The following is a 17,570-nucleotide window of genomic DNA, read 5'->3' as shown; positions in this document are numbered from 1 at the left end:
GTGTGCCTTGGCAGTCCAGCTATCTTGATAAACCAGTTCAACTCTCGGTCACGAAATGGTTTACGGCTGTGGGAACGCTGGCTTTCTAAAGCTCCACAGATGTTTACGCCTCCCCCAATATGCACATTAACTCTCTGTAAACTCGTTAAAAGGGCTATCGAGAGATAGGCTGATCAGAATTGACATGACAACCCACCCGTGCAGTCAGAACCTTTTGCTGCTGTGACTTGTGATATGAATTATCCGGCCGTTGACTTGTAATAAACATCAATGTTTGACATCAAAGCTCCAACTCTCCTCGTGTCTCTCTGAGTCCTGACTCTCCATTGCTGCAGAAGTTTCCCTTACACTAATAATAATAATACATTTTAAAAGTGCTTTTCCAGGTGCTCAAAGACGCTTTACAGTGGTTTGATAAAACATGATCAAATAGAATAAAGAATAGAAATAAAAAAATATTAAAACAGCAACACAGCATAATTCACAAATTAAAAGCCAGTCTGCAGAGGTGTGTTTTGGTCAGCGTTTTGAAAGTGGGGGGGTCGGTGCAGTCTCTGATGTGTTGTGGAAGGGAGTTCCAGAGGGTGGGGGCAGCGATGGAGAAGGCTCTGTCCCCCCCAGGTTCTGAGCTTGGTTCGGATCAGTCATTAGCCCACACTGCTTCGCTGACGACACCCAATTAATTCTGTCCTTTCCCCGCTCAGAGACCCAGGTCGTCGCACACATCTCTGCTTGTCTAGCTGACATCTCTCAGTGGATGTCTGCTCATCACCTCAAGCTCAACCTTGACAAGACTGAACTGCTTTTCCTTCCGGGAAAAGATTGTCCCACTCTTGGCCTAACAATCAACATCGGCCCCTCTGTTGTTTCCCCGAATCAGACTGCAAGGAGTCTGGGTGTGATCCTAGATAACAAACTGTCCTTCACTGCAAACATCGCTGCTACAACCCGCTGCTGCAGATACACTCTTTACAACATCAGGAGGATACGTCCCCAGCTGACCCAGAAAGAGACGCAGGTTCTGGTCNTTCTTGCCTTTAAATACTTCTAATAATTGTGAGGGAATAATTCTTCCTTACTCCTAAGATATTTAACCTTATTGCCTGTTGACTTTTACGACCAAACCCAGGGTTTGGTCGTAAAAGTCAACAGGCAATAAGGTTAAATATCTTAGGAGTAAGGAAGAATTATTCCCTCACAATTATTAGAAGTATTTAAAGGCAAGAAACTAAAACATACATAGATTCAGTTATTTTAAAAGGTTTTCAGGTTATTTGTCGACTAAATACAGAAAAGTATACATTTTCTTGTCCTGCAATTTCTCTTATTTCTAATGTTCTGTCGTTAACATTTCTGAATAAAAACAATGTATTGTGGTGAAACTGCTGGTCATTCATCGTGACCTTGAGAATATGTGAGATAAACAGTCAGAAGACATTGCTTTATTTTAAGAGTATGCAGAATATAAATACATGAGAGAAAGAAACAAGCACCTTTAACCTGTGTTAAATAATAAATAAAGTTAAAATCCTAGTCAGACATGTGTGGAGCCAAAACACCTAAGTAGCCTATTGAAAGTCTCTAATCTTCTGAGTCTAAAGTTTATTAAAGGTGTTTTTGGAGCAGATTTAGTGATTTTATTCTTATAGTCTTAAATGAGTGTAACAANTCCTGGCTTTCCGCTTGGAGGCCCAGGCAAAGGCCTCTGTGAGCCTTTGCACCTGTTGCCCCCTGGACGCTTATGCGTTGATCTCGATGCCCTATAATGAATGGCCACCTGCCAAACATCTCGTACTCGCTGCAGCACGGAACAACTTAGGATGGCCTGCGCTCATATACGTGCTCTGAGATTTGGCGTTCGACAAATGGGTAAAGCAGCGTACTCCATCACTTTTTTCTACTATCTTGTTTAGTTACTCTAAGGCATTTTGCGATTTACCTCACTCACCTGCTACGAGCCTCTAGGTCCGACTGCGTAACCTTTGGTAATACTATACAAGCCTCATGTTTGGGCAAACTCCCGGCGGATTTATAGTATCTGTTCAGTTGATTAAAGCAGAAAGCTTTGCAAGCCCACAGCTATTTCGTCTGCCCGAGCATCGCTGTAGCGATAATAGTTTAAAAAAACTCTCTGTTTAGATGTGCCCAAGAGTTAAGGCACTGTCTATTTAGGCGAAGTCAGCTTTTATGTGCCGCAGCTCCACTGCTTGGCAAACAAGCCTCTTACAGGCAAAATTGCCAGAATGTTCAGCTCATTGTCATTTCTCTGATGCTATTTAAGCCGCACGCTATCTAAATGAAATGCTTCCTGACACTCTGGGTATTTGTAAATGCCTGTGATTTATCGTAAATAGCATGATATCTTTCTGTTGTCTTGCTTTGTATGTTGTTTCGATGCTTTCATGTGGCAACTTAAGATGATGTCAAGCGCTACTCCCCATTGTAAGATGGCAGATCGATGCATCGTCAAGGCCCGGGCACCAACTCTGTTATAATTGAAGGTTCTGCAAATGAACATGAAATGCAAAAGTCAAAAAGTCAAGTCACAGTCAAGTAATTTGGTATGCTCAATCTGTTCCAGCTATTGGGGTTAAGCAGACAGAGGGATCGAAATACTGGTCTCCCACTAATCCCGAATAAAAACAAATTCGCATATATTAAAATAGCCTACTAGTGCACTAATGGCACAATGCAAGACCGTTGAATCTTGAATGTTAGCGCAAACAGTGTCTTCTACACCCCAATCCCCATCTGACATACCAAGGCAATGTTGGAGATCGCTTGTTTGGAGAGGTAATTCTGAAGGGCCGAATGGTTCACCTTTCCTTTTGCTCTGCTGGGTCCGTGACTCCTGCGAGAAAACGATTTGCTTACTCTTTCGATGCTTTTCGAAACGGAATATAAGAACAAACACATTTGCAGCAAAATTCCTGCCATTTCCACGAATGCGCCCAGGGGCGGCAGGTAAGACGGAAACAAAAAGAAAAGAGAACTGTGCCCCCCCAAAAAACCCCCCCAAAACCCCCCCCCCCCCCCCCCCCTTACTAGCACTATTTAGGTTAAAGAAACTCAGCTCACAGCTTCTGAGCGGAACCTAATCAAATTATCTGAAACACCCACTCCTAACAGCTGGTTGGGGAAAATACTGAATGTACTCTTCCAACTATCAGAGTCAACATGATAATCAAAGCGCTATCCCAACTGTGTACATGACAGGATGTCTGATTACCTAGAAGCAGCATCTAGCGGCACTGTTTGAGGCCATATGATAGCACTGTGATTAACATGATGATCAGGGCCTCTAATGGAGAGAGACATATGAGAAAGCATTGATCATTTCTTGACGCTGCGAGCCCTATCTGAAAGGTAAACATTGCAATACTGCTTTCTTTCCTCCATCTTGTGACTGCGGTAACTCCCTCTCTTTGCATATCAGGATGTTAAGGACACTGTTTCAGGCAACTATTGATGCTCTGCCTATGTGATGACTACTTCCATTCTGCAACCAGCAACCTACCACTAAATCAATAAGCCTAAATGATCAAAATTAAATAATATGATTACATCCAAATAAAAATGGTGCCTCACGCGCGGCTTTTGCTAATCTGCAACAGCCTTTCACAGAGACTATATTTGACCCTAAACAGAAACATGTTTGGCCAGGAGCACATGTGATTGATTAGACAAGGCAGACGTGATGCCAACGTTTTCTATTTCCATTGGGGGCCTCCAAACAACTATAATAGCCCACATGGTTTTGCCCTGTTTGCACAGATTTGGAAAAGAACCTTGTCTGAACGTTGTCTCTTGTGAACAGCGCGATTTTTCTTTCCATTTGGGTGTTACCACCCTTTCAGACTACACACTGACGTTTTCAACCCAATATTCAATGTAAAAAATACTGCCCTATATTTTAGGATGTTTTTTAATATTTTGTAATGAGCTCAGCGCCAAGTTGCATTCAGCGAAGACCAATATCCTCTGGTGTTACACGTCATTTCAAATACTTCTCTCCTCTCTCGAATAACGGCCCCTACACACGGTTGGCGTGCGTTGGTCGCTTGCGGCCGGGGAGGCCTGAAACTCGACCAACAACGCATCACATGAATCTCCCGCCCCAGACAACACAAGCCATGCGGTTTGATTGGCTAGAAGCTTGCACTGCATATGATAGATTGGGCTGACGCCTCCGTTGAGGCGGCAAAAGGGTAGAACATTGCCTCTAAGGCACCGCCGAGGAGAAGCTCACGCTTTGCTCCCACAATGCAGTTCGGCGCTAATCGCTGACGTCACCCCATTCAAAGTGAAGGCGCAGAAGCCGGTTGAAGCGCAAACGCCACGCGGCCGTGGGTAGCGGCCCGTTAAGGTGAGTCGGGTGCCCGTTACTCCCAGCTAATCCAATCATCGACCCGCTAACCCCTTTAAATCTGGTCTTCCCTCTTCGTTCAGCTTGCCTCATTTTCAGCGTGTCACGCCCCACAACGCCTCCTCCACCGCCGCGCTGCCTGTCTCTCTCGATTACAAAGAGGGGCTCCTATCAAGCTATAAGTATATTACGCTGTCTACTAACCTCTGTTCTAGAAACCCACCCGCGCAGTAGAACCTTTTGCGCTTCTGACTTGTGATATGGAATCTCCGGCCGTACCTGGAATAAACTATCATTGTTGAACATCAAAGCTCCAACTCTCCTCGTGTCTCTCTGAGTCCTGACTCCCAAGCCAGTATAGTGCCAGCAACCGCCAGCAAGTACTATGTTGAGCACTTATTTGAACTGATATTATAGCATATTATACTCTATATATATGGTATTGTAATATAATCCCGACCTTGTCTGTATGAATCAACAATTAAATAAAGAACACATGAATTTGTTTAAATATATAACATCAGAATGGTGGGATTATAAATGTTTTACAAATAAACACCACTGCATTATTTACAACTGTTACAACATGCTGCTTAACGCAAATGTTCCAACTTTGGGATCAATAAAGTATATCTTATCTTAAGATGATCGATGGCTACTGCCATATTTGCAAAATTTGCCTCTCCGAACCTTGAAAGTGCATGTTTCAGAGCAAATTTGCAAATATGGCAGTAGCCATCGATCATCTTAAGCATAAGATATACCTTTATTAGATCCCAAGTTTGGAAACATTTGCGTTACGAGCAGCAGTGTAACTAACAGTTGTTAAATAGCAGTGGTTGTTTATTTGTAAAATTCATTTAGTATAATCACACAAATTCTGTGTTTTATATTTAATCAATGCTGTGTTGCTGTTTTAATATTTTTTTATTTCTATTCTTTATTCTATTTGATCATGTTTTATCAAACATCTTATAAGAGTATAATATGTATAATATCAGTTCAAATAAGTGCTTCAACATAGTTAAGATTGCTGGAGGTATGTGTAAGGGAAACTTCTGCAGCAATGGAGAGTCAGGACTCAGAGAGACACGAGGAGAGTTGGAGCTTTGATGTCAAACAATGATAGTTTATTTCAAGGATACGGCCGGAGAATTCATATCACAAGTCACAGCAGCAAAAAGGTTCTGACTGCACGGGTGGGTTGTCATGTCAATTCTGATCAGCCTATCTCTCGATAGACCTTTTAACTAGTTTACAGAGAGTTAATGAGCATATTGGGGGAGGCGTAAACATCTGTGGAGCTTAGAAAGCCAGCGTTCCCGCAGCCGTAAACCATTTCGTGACCGAGAGTTGAACTGGTTTATCAAGATAGCTGGAGCCTCCCATTCCTTAAGAGAGATAACAGAGCCAGGGTTTGGTCGTAAACGTCAACAGGCAATAAGGTTAAATATCTTAGGAGTAAGGAAGAATTATTCCCTCACAATAATGTGTAGACCTTTTGCATTCTTATATCAGATCACCGCCTGTCGATGTTTGGAAAGAAGGATTCGAAGATAAATCAAGCAGAAAATTGCTTTATTGAAGTCTATTTGACCTTTTCGTCTAGGCAACAAAATCCTTTTGGTGAGGAGTCTTTGGATGGACCGCTGCCAATGATGCCATATTCTTTTAAACGTTTCTTTTATCTCCTGTCAGAATATAACAGGAGATATTTGATCATACGGTTTCCGAGAGAATTATCTTTTCTTTTGTGGTTTTGGCTCTGTCTGTGTGGTTTATACGGCGAGTGCTGTCTGCCATTGGTTTCCTGCAGACATTTCCATGCTCTTTTGTTTTGCTGCTGCTATTTTTATGCCTGTCTGTTTATATTTAGTAACCGGCCACCGAGGAATTTTCGTCAAACCGGTGTGTTTTCTCCTGGAAACGGCAGATTTTAAACGCAGCAGATAGCAGGGTAGCCGTGGCAGAAAAACAAACGTGATACAAAATATTATATGTCTGCTTTCTTTTCATGTGGATCATCTCTCGACCCCTCTGGTTTATCTTGTGACCCCTTGTGGGGGTCCCGACCCTTAGAAGCCAATGTTTAACATTTCAATAAATACAAAAAGTTGCTATATCTGAGTTAGAAATGTGCAAATCTACTGGAGGCTAAACAAGTCAGATTTAATAGAAGTCTATGAAAAAATTACCTGACTTTTCACTTGATTAAAACTTCAGCAAGAAATGTCCTAATGATTTTCAGTCAGGCAACTCACGTGTTTCTTTAACATGTTTATTAGAAGCAGGATGTAAAAAAAAAAATGTCCGAATGATTTTACGGTCTCAATTGCTAGTTTCTGTTTTTCTTCAGTAGATTATGATATACATGTATTTATCGGTCTTATTTGGAGTAAAATACACAATAAATCTGCGTATACTGTAAGTTAGGGCTTTTCTACCTTATGATGGACTTATCGCTTTAGAAGTGTTTTGCGGTCTTTGTGTTTTTCTGATTACACCGTTGAAACGCAGCAGAAAAAAAGCGTATACGTGGCAGAGATACATACGTGATTTAAATATACAAATATTCTATATGCAAGTTAAGGCAGACATTTGTACTACGTCTCGTTCTTAGTGAGTGTGCACCTTACAACCCCTGCTCACAATGCATTACACACTCATCTGTTTGTGTGTGTGACTTTTTTTCATTTTGTACATGTGTGCGTGTCATCAGACCAGACAGTGCATGATGCTATCAGCAGCAGAGGATATGAAGACTACTATTTATAACTCTCCTCTATCTCAACTTAGACACATTGTCCTGCCCCGCGGGGAAGGGGGCTTTTTTTTTTTGTATGTGTGCGTCACTGTGCTGTTGTGTGTGTCTGTTTGTGTGTATGCAACAGAGTGGGACATTTGAGAGCGGAAGACTGTGAATGTGATAGACGGAGCAAGAGGCGGGGAGCTGTGAATGACAGACTGTGTGTGTGTGTGTGTGTGTGTGTGTGTGTGTGTGTGTGTGTGTGTGTGTGTGTGTGTGTGTGTGTGTGTGTGTGTGTGTGTGTGTGTGTGTGTGTGTGTGGGCAATGCTCACTGAAGGTGTGAGTGGAAAGAAGAGACATGTCACACTTGACAGGGGTGAAATGAGAGGATATGATTGGCTGTTTTCTGATGTCACGGATTTCGAGCCGTTCCAATTAGAAACAATCATACGCTGCTTAGTCGCCATTCTCTTTTCCACTGCTCTGCCATTCACTCGTTTCCCTTCATCAAAATTCCCCCTCTTTGTTTCAAATGTTGTTTTTCTTTTATGGAACTCGCCTGCCACCTATAAGCACTTTTTGGTGCTAACTCTTCTTCACGGCCTTCCTTTTCGCTCAGCGTTTTTTTTGGTTTTACCATATCCGTCCTCCTTTTGTTTTAAATGTCCTCCCGTGATCTCCCTCTCTCACCACTCAACTGCTTTCAAAAAACCTTGAAGATGAAACCAATGTAATAGGCAATACCAAAAGTCCTATATTATAAAAGATAAAGCATTACGGACAGTGCCAATGGTATGACATCGTCTACACTTCCTGTCTCCAAAGTGGGGGGTGTCACATGTCATTCTCAAACTTTAAGGCACAATTTTACACTCAATTTCAAGTGATGCTTATACATTGCAGATAAGAAATGAGAACAACTTTATACAGTATCTTTTTTTTTTTTTTTTAAAACAATAAATTCTTTTATTGACAAAAAAGTATGTGTAACATAAAGAAGTCAATAAATGAGGAAAGTTTCTGGGTATGGTTTTTCTTTGAGAGCTAACAGACATCTTACACGTTAATAATTCAATTAATTTGCAAACGTTATTTGATGCTATCCTAATATTCTGACCCAGTTGGACCACCGATAATAATCTGTGTTGCCTGTCATCACTAAATTGTGTTCCTCAGACAGAGAAATCAGACACATTTCTCTTCACATTTCATCTGATTTGTCCGTCAAAAAACTGTGATTTTCGTATCAGAATGTCTGGAATATGTGCAACTTGTGAAAAATAGGTCCAATATTTACCTTAGTCACTCTAAGGACAAACTAATTGGTCACAATCTGTGTTTATGTTCGCTGAAGCTTTCACGAGGCGTGGCAGTTGCAAAGCCAATGTGGCACATATACCTGAAAGTGGCTTTTTTCGAAACATATAGAATGAGAATATGAAATATAACAAAGAAACACACAACAGTTCAGATATGTATCATGATACAAAGCTTAAAGAAATCTGTAGGTTCCATTTTCTGCCTTTCTGTTTTTGTTTCTCCTAGAAAGAGATCTTTAAACAGAGATTCCTCCAGGGACAGAAACCAGATTGAAGTTGTGGTTGTGTCTTATTGGTCTCAGCAGGAGAGGGAGAATAAAGACAGAGAAGGGAGGATTTATTCAGTTCTTTGTTGTCAGAGTCCTTAAGAGTCTGCTTCCCTCAAGTGTTCAATAGAGGTGCCTCTGGTGTCAGAATGATAGGTTAGGCCAACAGAAACTGCCAATTTCGAGGAAATGGTTTTATATCCGAGCCTATGGATACAGTGTTTCTGAGAATGCATCATGTCAAATAAATGAGGATATTAAGCCCAACCTTGACCAGATCTCTGCAGTCCATTTTGGTTCTGTTGTGTTCCACGTGACACTATTTGGCCCAACAGCAAATGAGCGCAGGCACACGTCCAGTCACATTTTAGCCCAGAAAAAAGCAATTATTTTGGTAAAAGAGAGATTTACGTTTTGTGGTAGAATTTGGCTTCATCTCCTTTGGTTCCTGGAGCCTAAATCATTTCAGACAGGCACACGCAGGCTAAAAACACATGCACACACATACGAAACATTGCCAACGAATATTGAAACAGTTCTTTAGAGATTATTCACTATCACCGTTGGCTATTGCTAAATCAATTTTGCACAAATGTTGGCTTTGGTATTTATATTTTTTTCGTCCAGTGAAGAATGAAATGGTCTGTTATGGGTTGACATAATTCTGCTGCTTCTTAAACAAATGACTCTCAGCCCTTTTTAATGTATTAGATAACGCAAAAAAAAGCGTAATCAAAAAAATAATTTGACTGGAACATATAGGAGGAAATAAAAAAGCTACATATTGACCATGAGCAGGCCTTTCAATAATAAAATAACAGGAAGCTTTTGTGGCAATTGTAGGGCAGCTGTTATCGACAGATGGCGGGTGTAGAAGTGAAATATCTGAAGATGAGATGAAAAAAAGATTAGTGTCCCCGTGCTGCTCAGTCTTTGTATAATGCAGCAAAGTGTGGGAGTATCGGCCGCTGCTGTGATGAAGACAGGAAGTGACACGTCTTATGACCTCGCTCCCGTCCCACCACGCTCGAGCATTGCGTCGCTTTCTCCCCCGTTTAAACACACAAACACACACGGGGCTTCATATAGAGATTCTCAAGAGCACTTGGAGACCGAATGAGCCGACCTCACATACAGATACAATCCCATTAAAGAGCACTCCGGAGTCTTGATATAGGGGAAAGAGACACACACCCACACTCACACAAATAATGCAAATAGTGAATACCCACATTACTCAGAGATTATCAACACAGGGGGAAATGGAAAGCCAGGTCATGCATATCGCGATTACATTGCATACAGTACATTGATATGGTTACAAATAGTTTCCTCCCTGCTTTCTACTTGTGTCTGTTTTCATTCCCCCGATGCCCTCGTCACTCAGTTGCATTATACTCTACAGGAAAAGAGCTGTAAGACCAATTGGAACATTACTAGTTTCATTTAATCTCTAATGCTTTTTGGGTACAATTGTATCAAGTGAGTACAAATTGGCTACATACATGTTTGTGTAAATTGAGATCATAAAATAAGAATTGACCTCGATGTGGTGCAGTATATATAATATTAATAATGTTCTTACTGGTTTAAGACATATTACCAGTCAGCACCGACGTTTTCTCTCTGAACAAATACACCAAAACATCTTATTTGCGTATTTTTTAAAACTTTTTTTGTTGACATTTCCACTTATTCCTCAATGAATTAATTCAGTTTAGCAGCACGTTGTCAACCTAAAGTGGCAAATTCAAGATTTGCTCTGTATATCTAGAGAAGCGTACCCTAGAAATGAACTTATTATGGCTGTATAAATGTAGCTAAACATCACAAAATACAATCCAGAAGGAAATTGGTGTATCATAAGACTCTCTTAAGAAAAACAGGCCTCTTCAAGATGTGTTATAAACTTTACAGAATATAGGATTGAGACTAATTCTGTGTGGCGTTACAATAAACAGTAATATATCTTAACATTACCGTTGCTGCTTCAACACTTCAGCAACTATCCCTTTTTTATTACATTTTGGTGAAACTAAGGAAGAAGTCCTGTCGATGCAAGCTCCAGGCAGTGTGTGTGTGTAGTGTGTGTGAGTGTGTGTGTAGGTGCACGGGCAGCATTTGTTCGTTTTAAGAGCAGGTGTGATCTTACAAAGTGACACAGGGCAGAATCTCTTTTTCTTCATTTGTCTCTCATCTCCGCTTCCAACCTTTTGTTCCCTCAATCTCTTTTTTTTTCTTTTCTTTACTGTAGCTGTCAGGTTACATCTTCACCCACACAAACACACACACACACACCGACACACACCGACCTGCAAATCTATCACAATTAGAGAGCCAAAGACAAGTGGTGTCAAGATAAGCCATGTGTGAACTCTGTGACATTTCAAGGGAACAGAAATCCACAGAGACACAACAAATCGTGTAGTCAGTCCAAACATGTTGCTATACCAAACTCTTTCTCTATTCCTCACTATTAATTTGCACTCATTCCATTATTTCTTAATGGCCTGCACCATAATGACCCATTTTAATGAAACATCCAACATAAAATAATAGTTAATTTGTCCACCTGTTATAGTGCTTGTCTGCTCTGTCCAAGCCCCTGTCTCACATTGGCTGAATTAAGTGGCAAATGATTCCGAGTCAGGTTTAATGGAGTGGATACGAGTGACTCAGAGTGAATTTAACCCCAAAATCAGGACCACAGAGTTCTGCAGCCTGCTTGTACCGCACCAATCCAATTTGGGGCCTAATTGAATTGTTCTGAACCCCTCATCCATATATTTCTCCTCGAGAAGTGTATTACTCTTGATCTGTGTGTGGGTGTGATAGAGAGAAAGAGAAAGAGAGTGTACTGCCAAACCCTAAATGCTCTGTTGTTGATTGATGCTTCTGAGATTCAGTATGAATTGCTTTACTAATGCGAGACAACAATCCTAAATAAATCTCTTCTTCCCCTTATCCTTCTTCCCGTTTCTCCTTTCTCAGGATGATAAGTCGACCTTCTTCCAGTTCGGTGCCTCCATCCAGCAGGAGGCTCTGCTGATGCTGAACATCATGGAGGAGTACGACTGGCACATCTTCTCCATTGTGACCTCAAAGTTCCCCGGCTACCAGGAGTTCATCAACATCCTTAAAACGACTGTGGACAACAGGTACGATCGACCAACCCAGTCTCACGTCATTTCGTGTTATAGTCTCGAAATACATTTCATCTATTGATTCGTGTTCACCAACACGAATTTTGCATTTTTATCGTCTCACACAGAATGATTTTAAAAGCAATGTATTTCTATTGATATTATGTTTCGTCCCTGCAACACGTCTTTTTGTCCGGTCGGGTCTTGGTAGACCGGAAGCTGTGGGGTTCATAAAAACATGTTCTTACTTAATATCAAGCCACGATTATAGTTTTTATTTTTAATTGTATAATGTCTGACTTTTTCTTGCCGTCCGTGAGAAAAAGAAATGTGGCTCAGAGCCTCAGAATACTGAAATCCGTATTTTTTAAATCTTTTTTTCCTTCAAATTTGTTATTATTTGGTTCAGGCACGAAACATACTACGAATAGAAATACATTGCTTTTAAAATCGTTCTGTGTCAGAATACTGAAATCTGTATTTTTTTAAATCTTTTTTTCCTTCTAAATTTTTATTATTTACATTGTTTTTAAAATTGTTGTTGGTGAACACGAATCAATAGATGAATTTCGTGACTATAACACGAAATGCCATGAGACTGGGTTGGATCAACTACTCAACTGTTTGCACTCGTATCTACAGTTTCACTTTTATTTTAGGTCATATATCTGATGACTATTAAACTGGATAGCAGTAGCCAACATTAGGAACCAGGAAAACATAGTAACGCATGGAAATAATGAAATTGCGTTTCTAGCTGTGACAACTTCCCTAAAAACGCAAATATCAAGACAAATAAAAGACATGAGAAAGGACAACTGTAACTAAAGCTTTACAGCCATGTCAGCGTCTCTCTCAATCTATATTTAGACACATCAGTGCGTTGAGCTAATTGGTAATATCGGCATGCTAATATGCTCACAATGACAGTGCTAACATGTCAATGCTAAGCAGCTGTGACGTTTACCCTGTCTTCCATTAATTGTGTTTGTTAGCATGGTAACTTAGCTAATCGGCACCTAACACACAGTACAGTAGTACAGGAACAGCTTGGAAAGGTATGAAAATATAAAAAAATGTGATTAAGATATTTCACTCAAAATCTTCAACTTCATGATGGCTGTAGAGCAGTGTTTCTCAAACCTTTTCATATCAAGGACCACTTAACCGATTAAAAAAACACTCGCGGACCACCTAACTCCACAAATATCCAAAAACACATCGTTTTTCTGGAACAGATTACAAATCGCCTGAAAATGGTACAAACAAGTGGCAACATGTTTGACGAAGGTGTTGCGCTGGGCTATATCATGCAATCGAAAGTGAAACTTAAGCTCGCCCCATTGCGGAGATATTCCCGCGAGAGTGCGGAAAAACTTAAATGTATTTATTTATTTCCAATATGAAATGTTACCAATATACTCACGGACCACTAGGGGGCGATCACGGACCACCAGTTGTCCGCGGACCACACTTTGAGAAGCACTGCTGTAGAGGAAACATCTGGGGATTGATTCAGCCATAAAGAGACATCAACTGGGTACCATGAAGGTCTTTACTAAGTTGTGTGCCAAACCCTTATTGGAAAAGGCTATGACCTAGAGGTGGCACCAGACAAAAAGCCATTAGTTATTAGAATTCCTCATTCCTGCAATATGAAATCTTAGGACCAAATTGTTCTTGAGATATTTCGGTCTGAACCATCATGGTGGACCAACCAATAAAACGTAGCTAGCTAGCTAAAAGGGCTACAAATATATACTTCTATATTTCAAAGTAAGGGCAATGACTCTGAACTGTATGTCCTAGTGTATTGTACAGGGCTTAAAAGCATAAACTAACATTGTAGGAAAAACACATTATCTTACAGTGTATAAACAATTTCAAAATGATATTATTTTAAACAGCCTTGATAGAGGATTTATGAAGAACACAAACAATGTACCGTTTTCTCCACCTCATCTACCCTATCATTGTTCATTGCACAACACAAATGAATATAACAAGTTCTGTTTTCGAAAGAGTTTAAATATTCCTAGCACGGGCATTTCTCCGAATCCATTTCCACATTTTGTGTCTAATCTTCTGTATTATGCAAATGTCCCCAGAGAATGGTATTGTTTACTTTCTTGAAGAGTTACTGCACCAAGTGTCTTGTCCTTGTACTTTTAAAAGACAGACAGCACTGAAAGGATTTCATCAGCATTCTTAAAATGAATGTATGATGACAGGTAGGTTTACTACCCATGCAGTCTGGCTGTTTGCCGCACCTTTAGGTCATTTTGACTGATGCTCTACCCTCCGCAGAGAGAATGAGAAAAAACTGCTGAACAGAACCGCAAGCCATAATTTTTGGCACAAAATGTCAAATTAATGATCCATGCTCAGCAGTGTTGAGATGTTGGCAAGGGCTGGTGCCTGAACCCATGATATATTAAAGCCTAGCTGAGGAGGGTCTTTTTCATTAGCAGTTACTCTTCATGTCAAACCAAAAGCGTTCAGAAACTCTCTGCCTGTCTTTATTTGGTAACACTGGTTGCAATTGTTTTAATTACAAGTGGGAACAGATGGTTTCCTGGCTGATTAAATAAGATTATGAATTTCCCCCGCAAACAGGTGTTGCTATTAGAAAACTGGGAAGCTTCTAAAAATGTGTCACAATTAATCTTATTTTCCCAAATAGCAATCAGAACCTGTACCTGTTTTCTTCTTCCAGCAAGCCCATTGTTCAGGCTTCTATTGTCAATCAATATCCACTCCATAAAAATGCATTTAGGAGACTTTATGAAAGATGGCTCCAAAGATCTAAGCGTCCCAATGTCGATATTCGTCCCACCTCCTCAAGAGGTTGACCTCACTGTTGAAATAATGGCCGTCATTTATAAAACAAGAAATAATAAGCCCAATTACTTGCAATTACCCGTCGTCGATTTTCCCGTGTTAGCGTTGGGCTAGTTCACACTGACTTAGTCATGGGCAGACGGTTTTAATACCAATGAACTTCCATCATTTGCAACAGAAAATTGGACCAGTCAACTCAGTGATTCAAGGCTGACCCCACCATGGAAACAAATTAGTTCTTGCCAACGCTGAGATCAAATACAAGCCCAGATATATAACACGAGAGGAAGGGGAGTGTGTTTTGTGGAAGGCTACTTGTATAGACCATGTTGTTGAGATGAGTCCAGGCAGGTGGGTGGAGTTCCTGTCAGTATGATCTGCACATTAAACAGGAAAAAGCTAGATTGCTATGGTTGTTCGGGCATTGGACAGATTTTCATTTACGTCTAAAGATATGCATCGTCTGGAATACACATTCGCCTGTAACACCCAAGGTGATTGATCTGCAAGTAAAGGGTGTTCTTATCATTACAAATCATCATCAGCAACTGTATAATGAATTATTTAATTACGAAGATGAGTGTTCTCTTGGTAGGTGGTTGATTTAAGTGGGTAATCTCCCTGATTTCTATAAAGAATACCAAACTTTTAAATTTGTTTTACTTGTTATCACCCCTCTACTTGGTCTCACTCTATAGTGTTGTCATCTGGTAGTAGCAGACCATTATCACTCAGTGGACAGCAAGTCCCAAATCACTCGAATGTTACACTTCCGTCTATTGTTGCTTTCTTTGAAGGTGGTTAATATCTTCTCTCTTTTCTCTGTTGTCACACTGTTTTAACACTCCAGTATGTATCTGTGTGTGTGTGTGTAAGTGTGTCTTTGTCCCTCGTTCTGCCATCTCTCAAGTGTTATCAAGGGCCTGTTCTGCTGACACCAAAGTGGGCCAACACATGGGGATGTATTATTTTCTTTAATAACTAACAAAATTGCCATTTCCACTGTTTAGCCTTTCGCCCTGGGACCTACTTAATTTCATCTCTTTGGACTTTTTGAAAAAGAGCGTCCAGTCTTTCCATACAGTTTCACAAAAAAAGATACTCTAAAAATGCATTCATCACTTTAAAAGTGCTTGTTATTTCTAACTTTTGCTACAGCTAGATAAAATGAAAGTACAAAGATCCATTGTCCCCAACATTTGCTTTGACCGTTACACTCCAAGGAGGAAGTCTCTGTCAGAACATCTATAATCAGCCATATGGTTGAGAAGGCGTAATAAAATATTAATGAACCCATTTTTATGTCTAAGAGGTGTGACAGAAGCTGTGTTGATAACGGCAATATTTTTCTGATCACCGGTGTCCCCAATTAGCACGTTGACCACGGGGCCCTTTCACATTAAGAGCCAAGTGTTTGTTCTCCTTGTCCTTTAGTTGTCTGGGCTGGACCCTGCTGAGCGTCATTACACAGGACCAGCTTTAGCATTTGCATTCTCCATTTAGCCTTAATGCGTTTCCCCCCGACAATAAGCACTTCCCACTTATTAGCATTCAGATTGCACTTAACAATGATATTAATTATAATGGATAATTATAACTGCCCTTGCAAGCACCTGAGCAAAGTTAATAGTCTATTAGTTACATATTAACATTTCACTCCTGTCCTTGTTATCCTTTGCTTCAGCTTCGTGGGCTGGGACCTGCAGAATGTCATCGTCCTGGACGCGGTGGAGGAGGACAGCCGCTCTCAGATCATGCTGAAGAAGGTCCAGTCCCCCGTGGTGCTGCTCTACTGCTCCAAGGACGAGGCGGTGTACGTCCTGGAGGAGGCGCGCTCCCTGGGCCTCACCGGATTCGGATACATCTGGATTGTTCCGTCGCTCACCACCGGCAACCCGGATCTAACGCCCGAAGCGTTTCCGCCGGGGATCATCTCGGTGTCCTACGACGACTGGGACTACCCGTTGGAGGCGAGAGTTCGGGACGGTTTGGGCATCATCACGTCGGCAGCGGCGGCCATGTTGGAGGAGTATGGCGACATCCCAGAAGCGAAGACGTCCTGCTACGGGCCGATGGAGAAGACTTCTAAACTGCCACCCAGTGCGCTACATAAGTAAGTAAAGAACATGTTGTTTTGGCATGCCTATAACGGTTAGAAAATACGTTACTATGTGTCTTTTAGGAGAGGTGAAAATAGATATAGCAGAATTAGAAAGGATTTAATGAGGTTTGGTGTATTTTTATTACAAAGCGATATAGCACATGTGTTTGTTTTAATGCATGGCTTCCTGCCACAGTCTGTTTAGTTTTCACCCCTAGAGACTTCTTTCAAACTTTCCACCAAGTCTGCGTTGAGGTTTGAGATTGAAGGAAGACGCAATTACCGGATAAAAAAAACAAGGGGATTGAGAGTTCTAGCCGAGATGAAGTGTAGAAGTCAGGCGAGAAAGAGAGAGGGTAATGAAAGAGGTGAATGGGAGTTTGTGATGTAAGCAGAGAAGAAAAACGCAAAGGAAGAAATTGGGACTGTGGGTAACAGCGGGGAGCCGCTACAAATGAGTGCTCTCCAAAATTGAAGAGCTCCTTATGTTCCTCTCCTCATTTATTCCTCCATCTCCCATTCACTCTCTTGTGCTCTCCCTCTCATTATGAGCGCGCCCCACAGACAGTGGGAGATGTTGCAGGTCTTGCCAGCTCTGTCTGGCTTTCCATCTGGCAGAGGAGCGAGAGACACACACAAGCCTTGTTTACAATGTTGTTGTTTCTTTAATTATGAACTGTGAAATTAGGAATCTTGAGTCTATATGGCAAAATTCAATTCCAAAATCTGTCTCCAAAAATCTGAAATCTTGCAATGAAACCGTGCAATGACACAATCGGGAGCAGGA

The 17,570-nt window shown here is 41.0% G+C and overlaps 1 protein-coding gene across 1 annotated transcript; it reads left to right on the top strand.

Annotated features, from left to right (window-relative positions):
• Positions 1–11,689: 11,689 nt before the first annotated feature.
• Positions 11,690–16,795, top strand: LOC104958787 (glutamate receptor ionotropic, NMDA 2A-like; the record flags this gene model as incomplete). The annotated part of the gene is made up of 2 exons (XM_010786588.1): positions 11,690–11,856; positions 16,367–16,795. Coding segments are annotated over 2 exons (596 nt in total), but the record flags the coding sequence as incomplete, so codon positions are not given.
• Between the last annotated feature and the right edge of the window lie 775 nt (positions 16,796–17,570).

The sequence above is a fragment of the Notothenia coriiceps genome, unplaced genomic scaffold, assembly GCF_000735185.1.
Source record: "Notothenia coriiceps isolate Sejong01 unplaced genomic scaffold, NC01 NC01_scaffold00029382, whole genome shotgun sequence".
NCBI lineage: Eukaryota > Metazoa > Chordata > Actinopteri > Perciformes > Nototheniidae > Notothenia > Notothenia coriiceps.
Note: the sequence above shows the minus strand (reverse complement) of the source record. Positions and strands in the feature narration are given on the sequence as shown.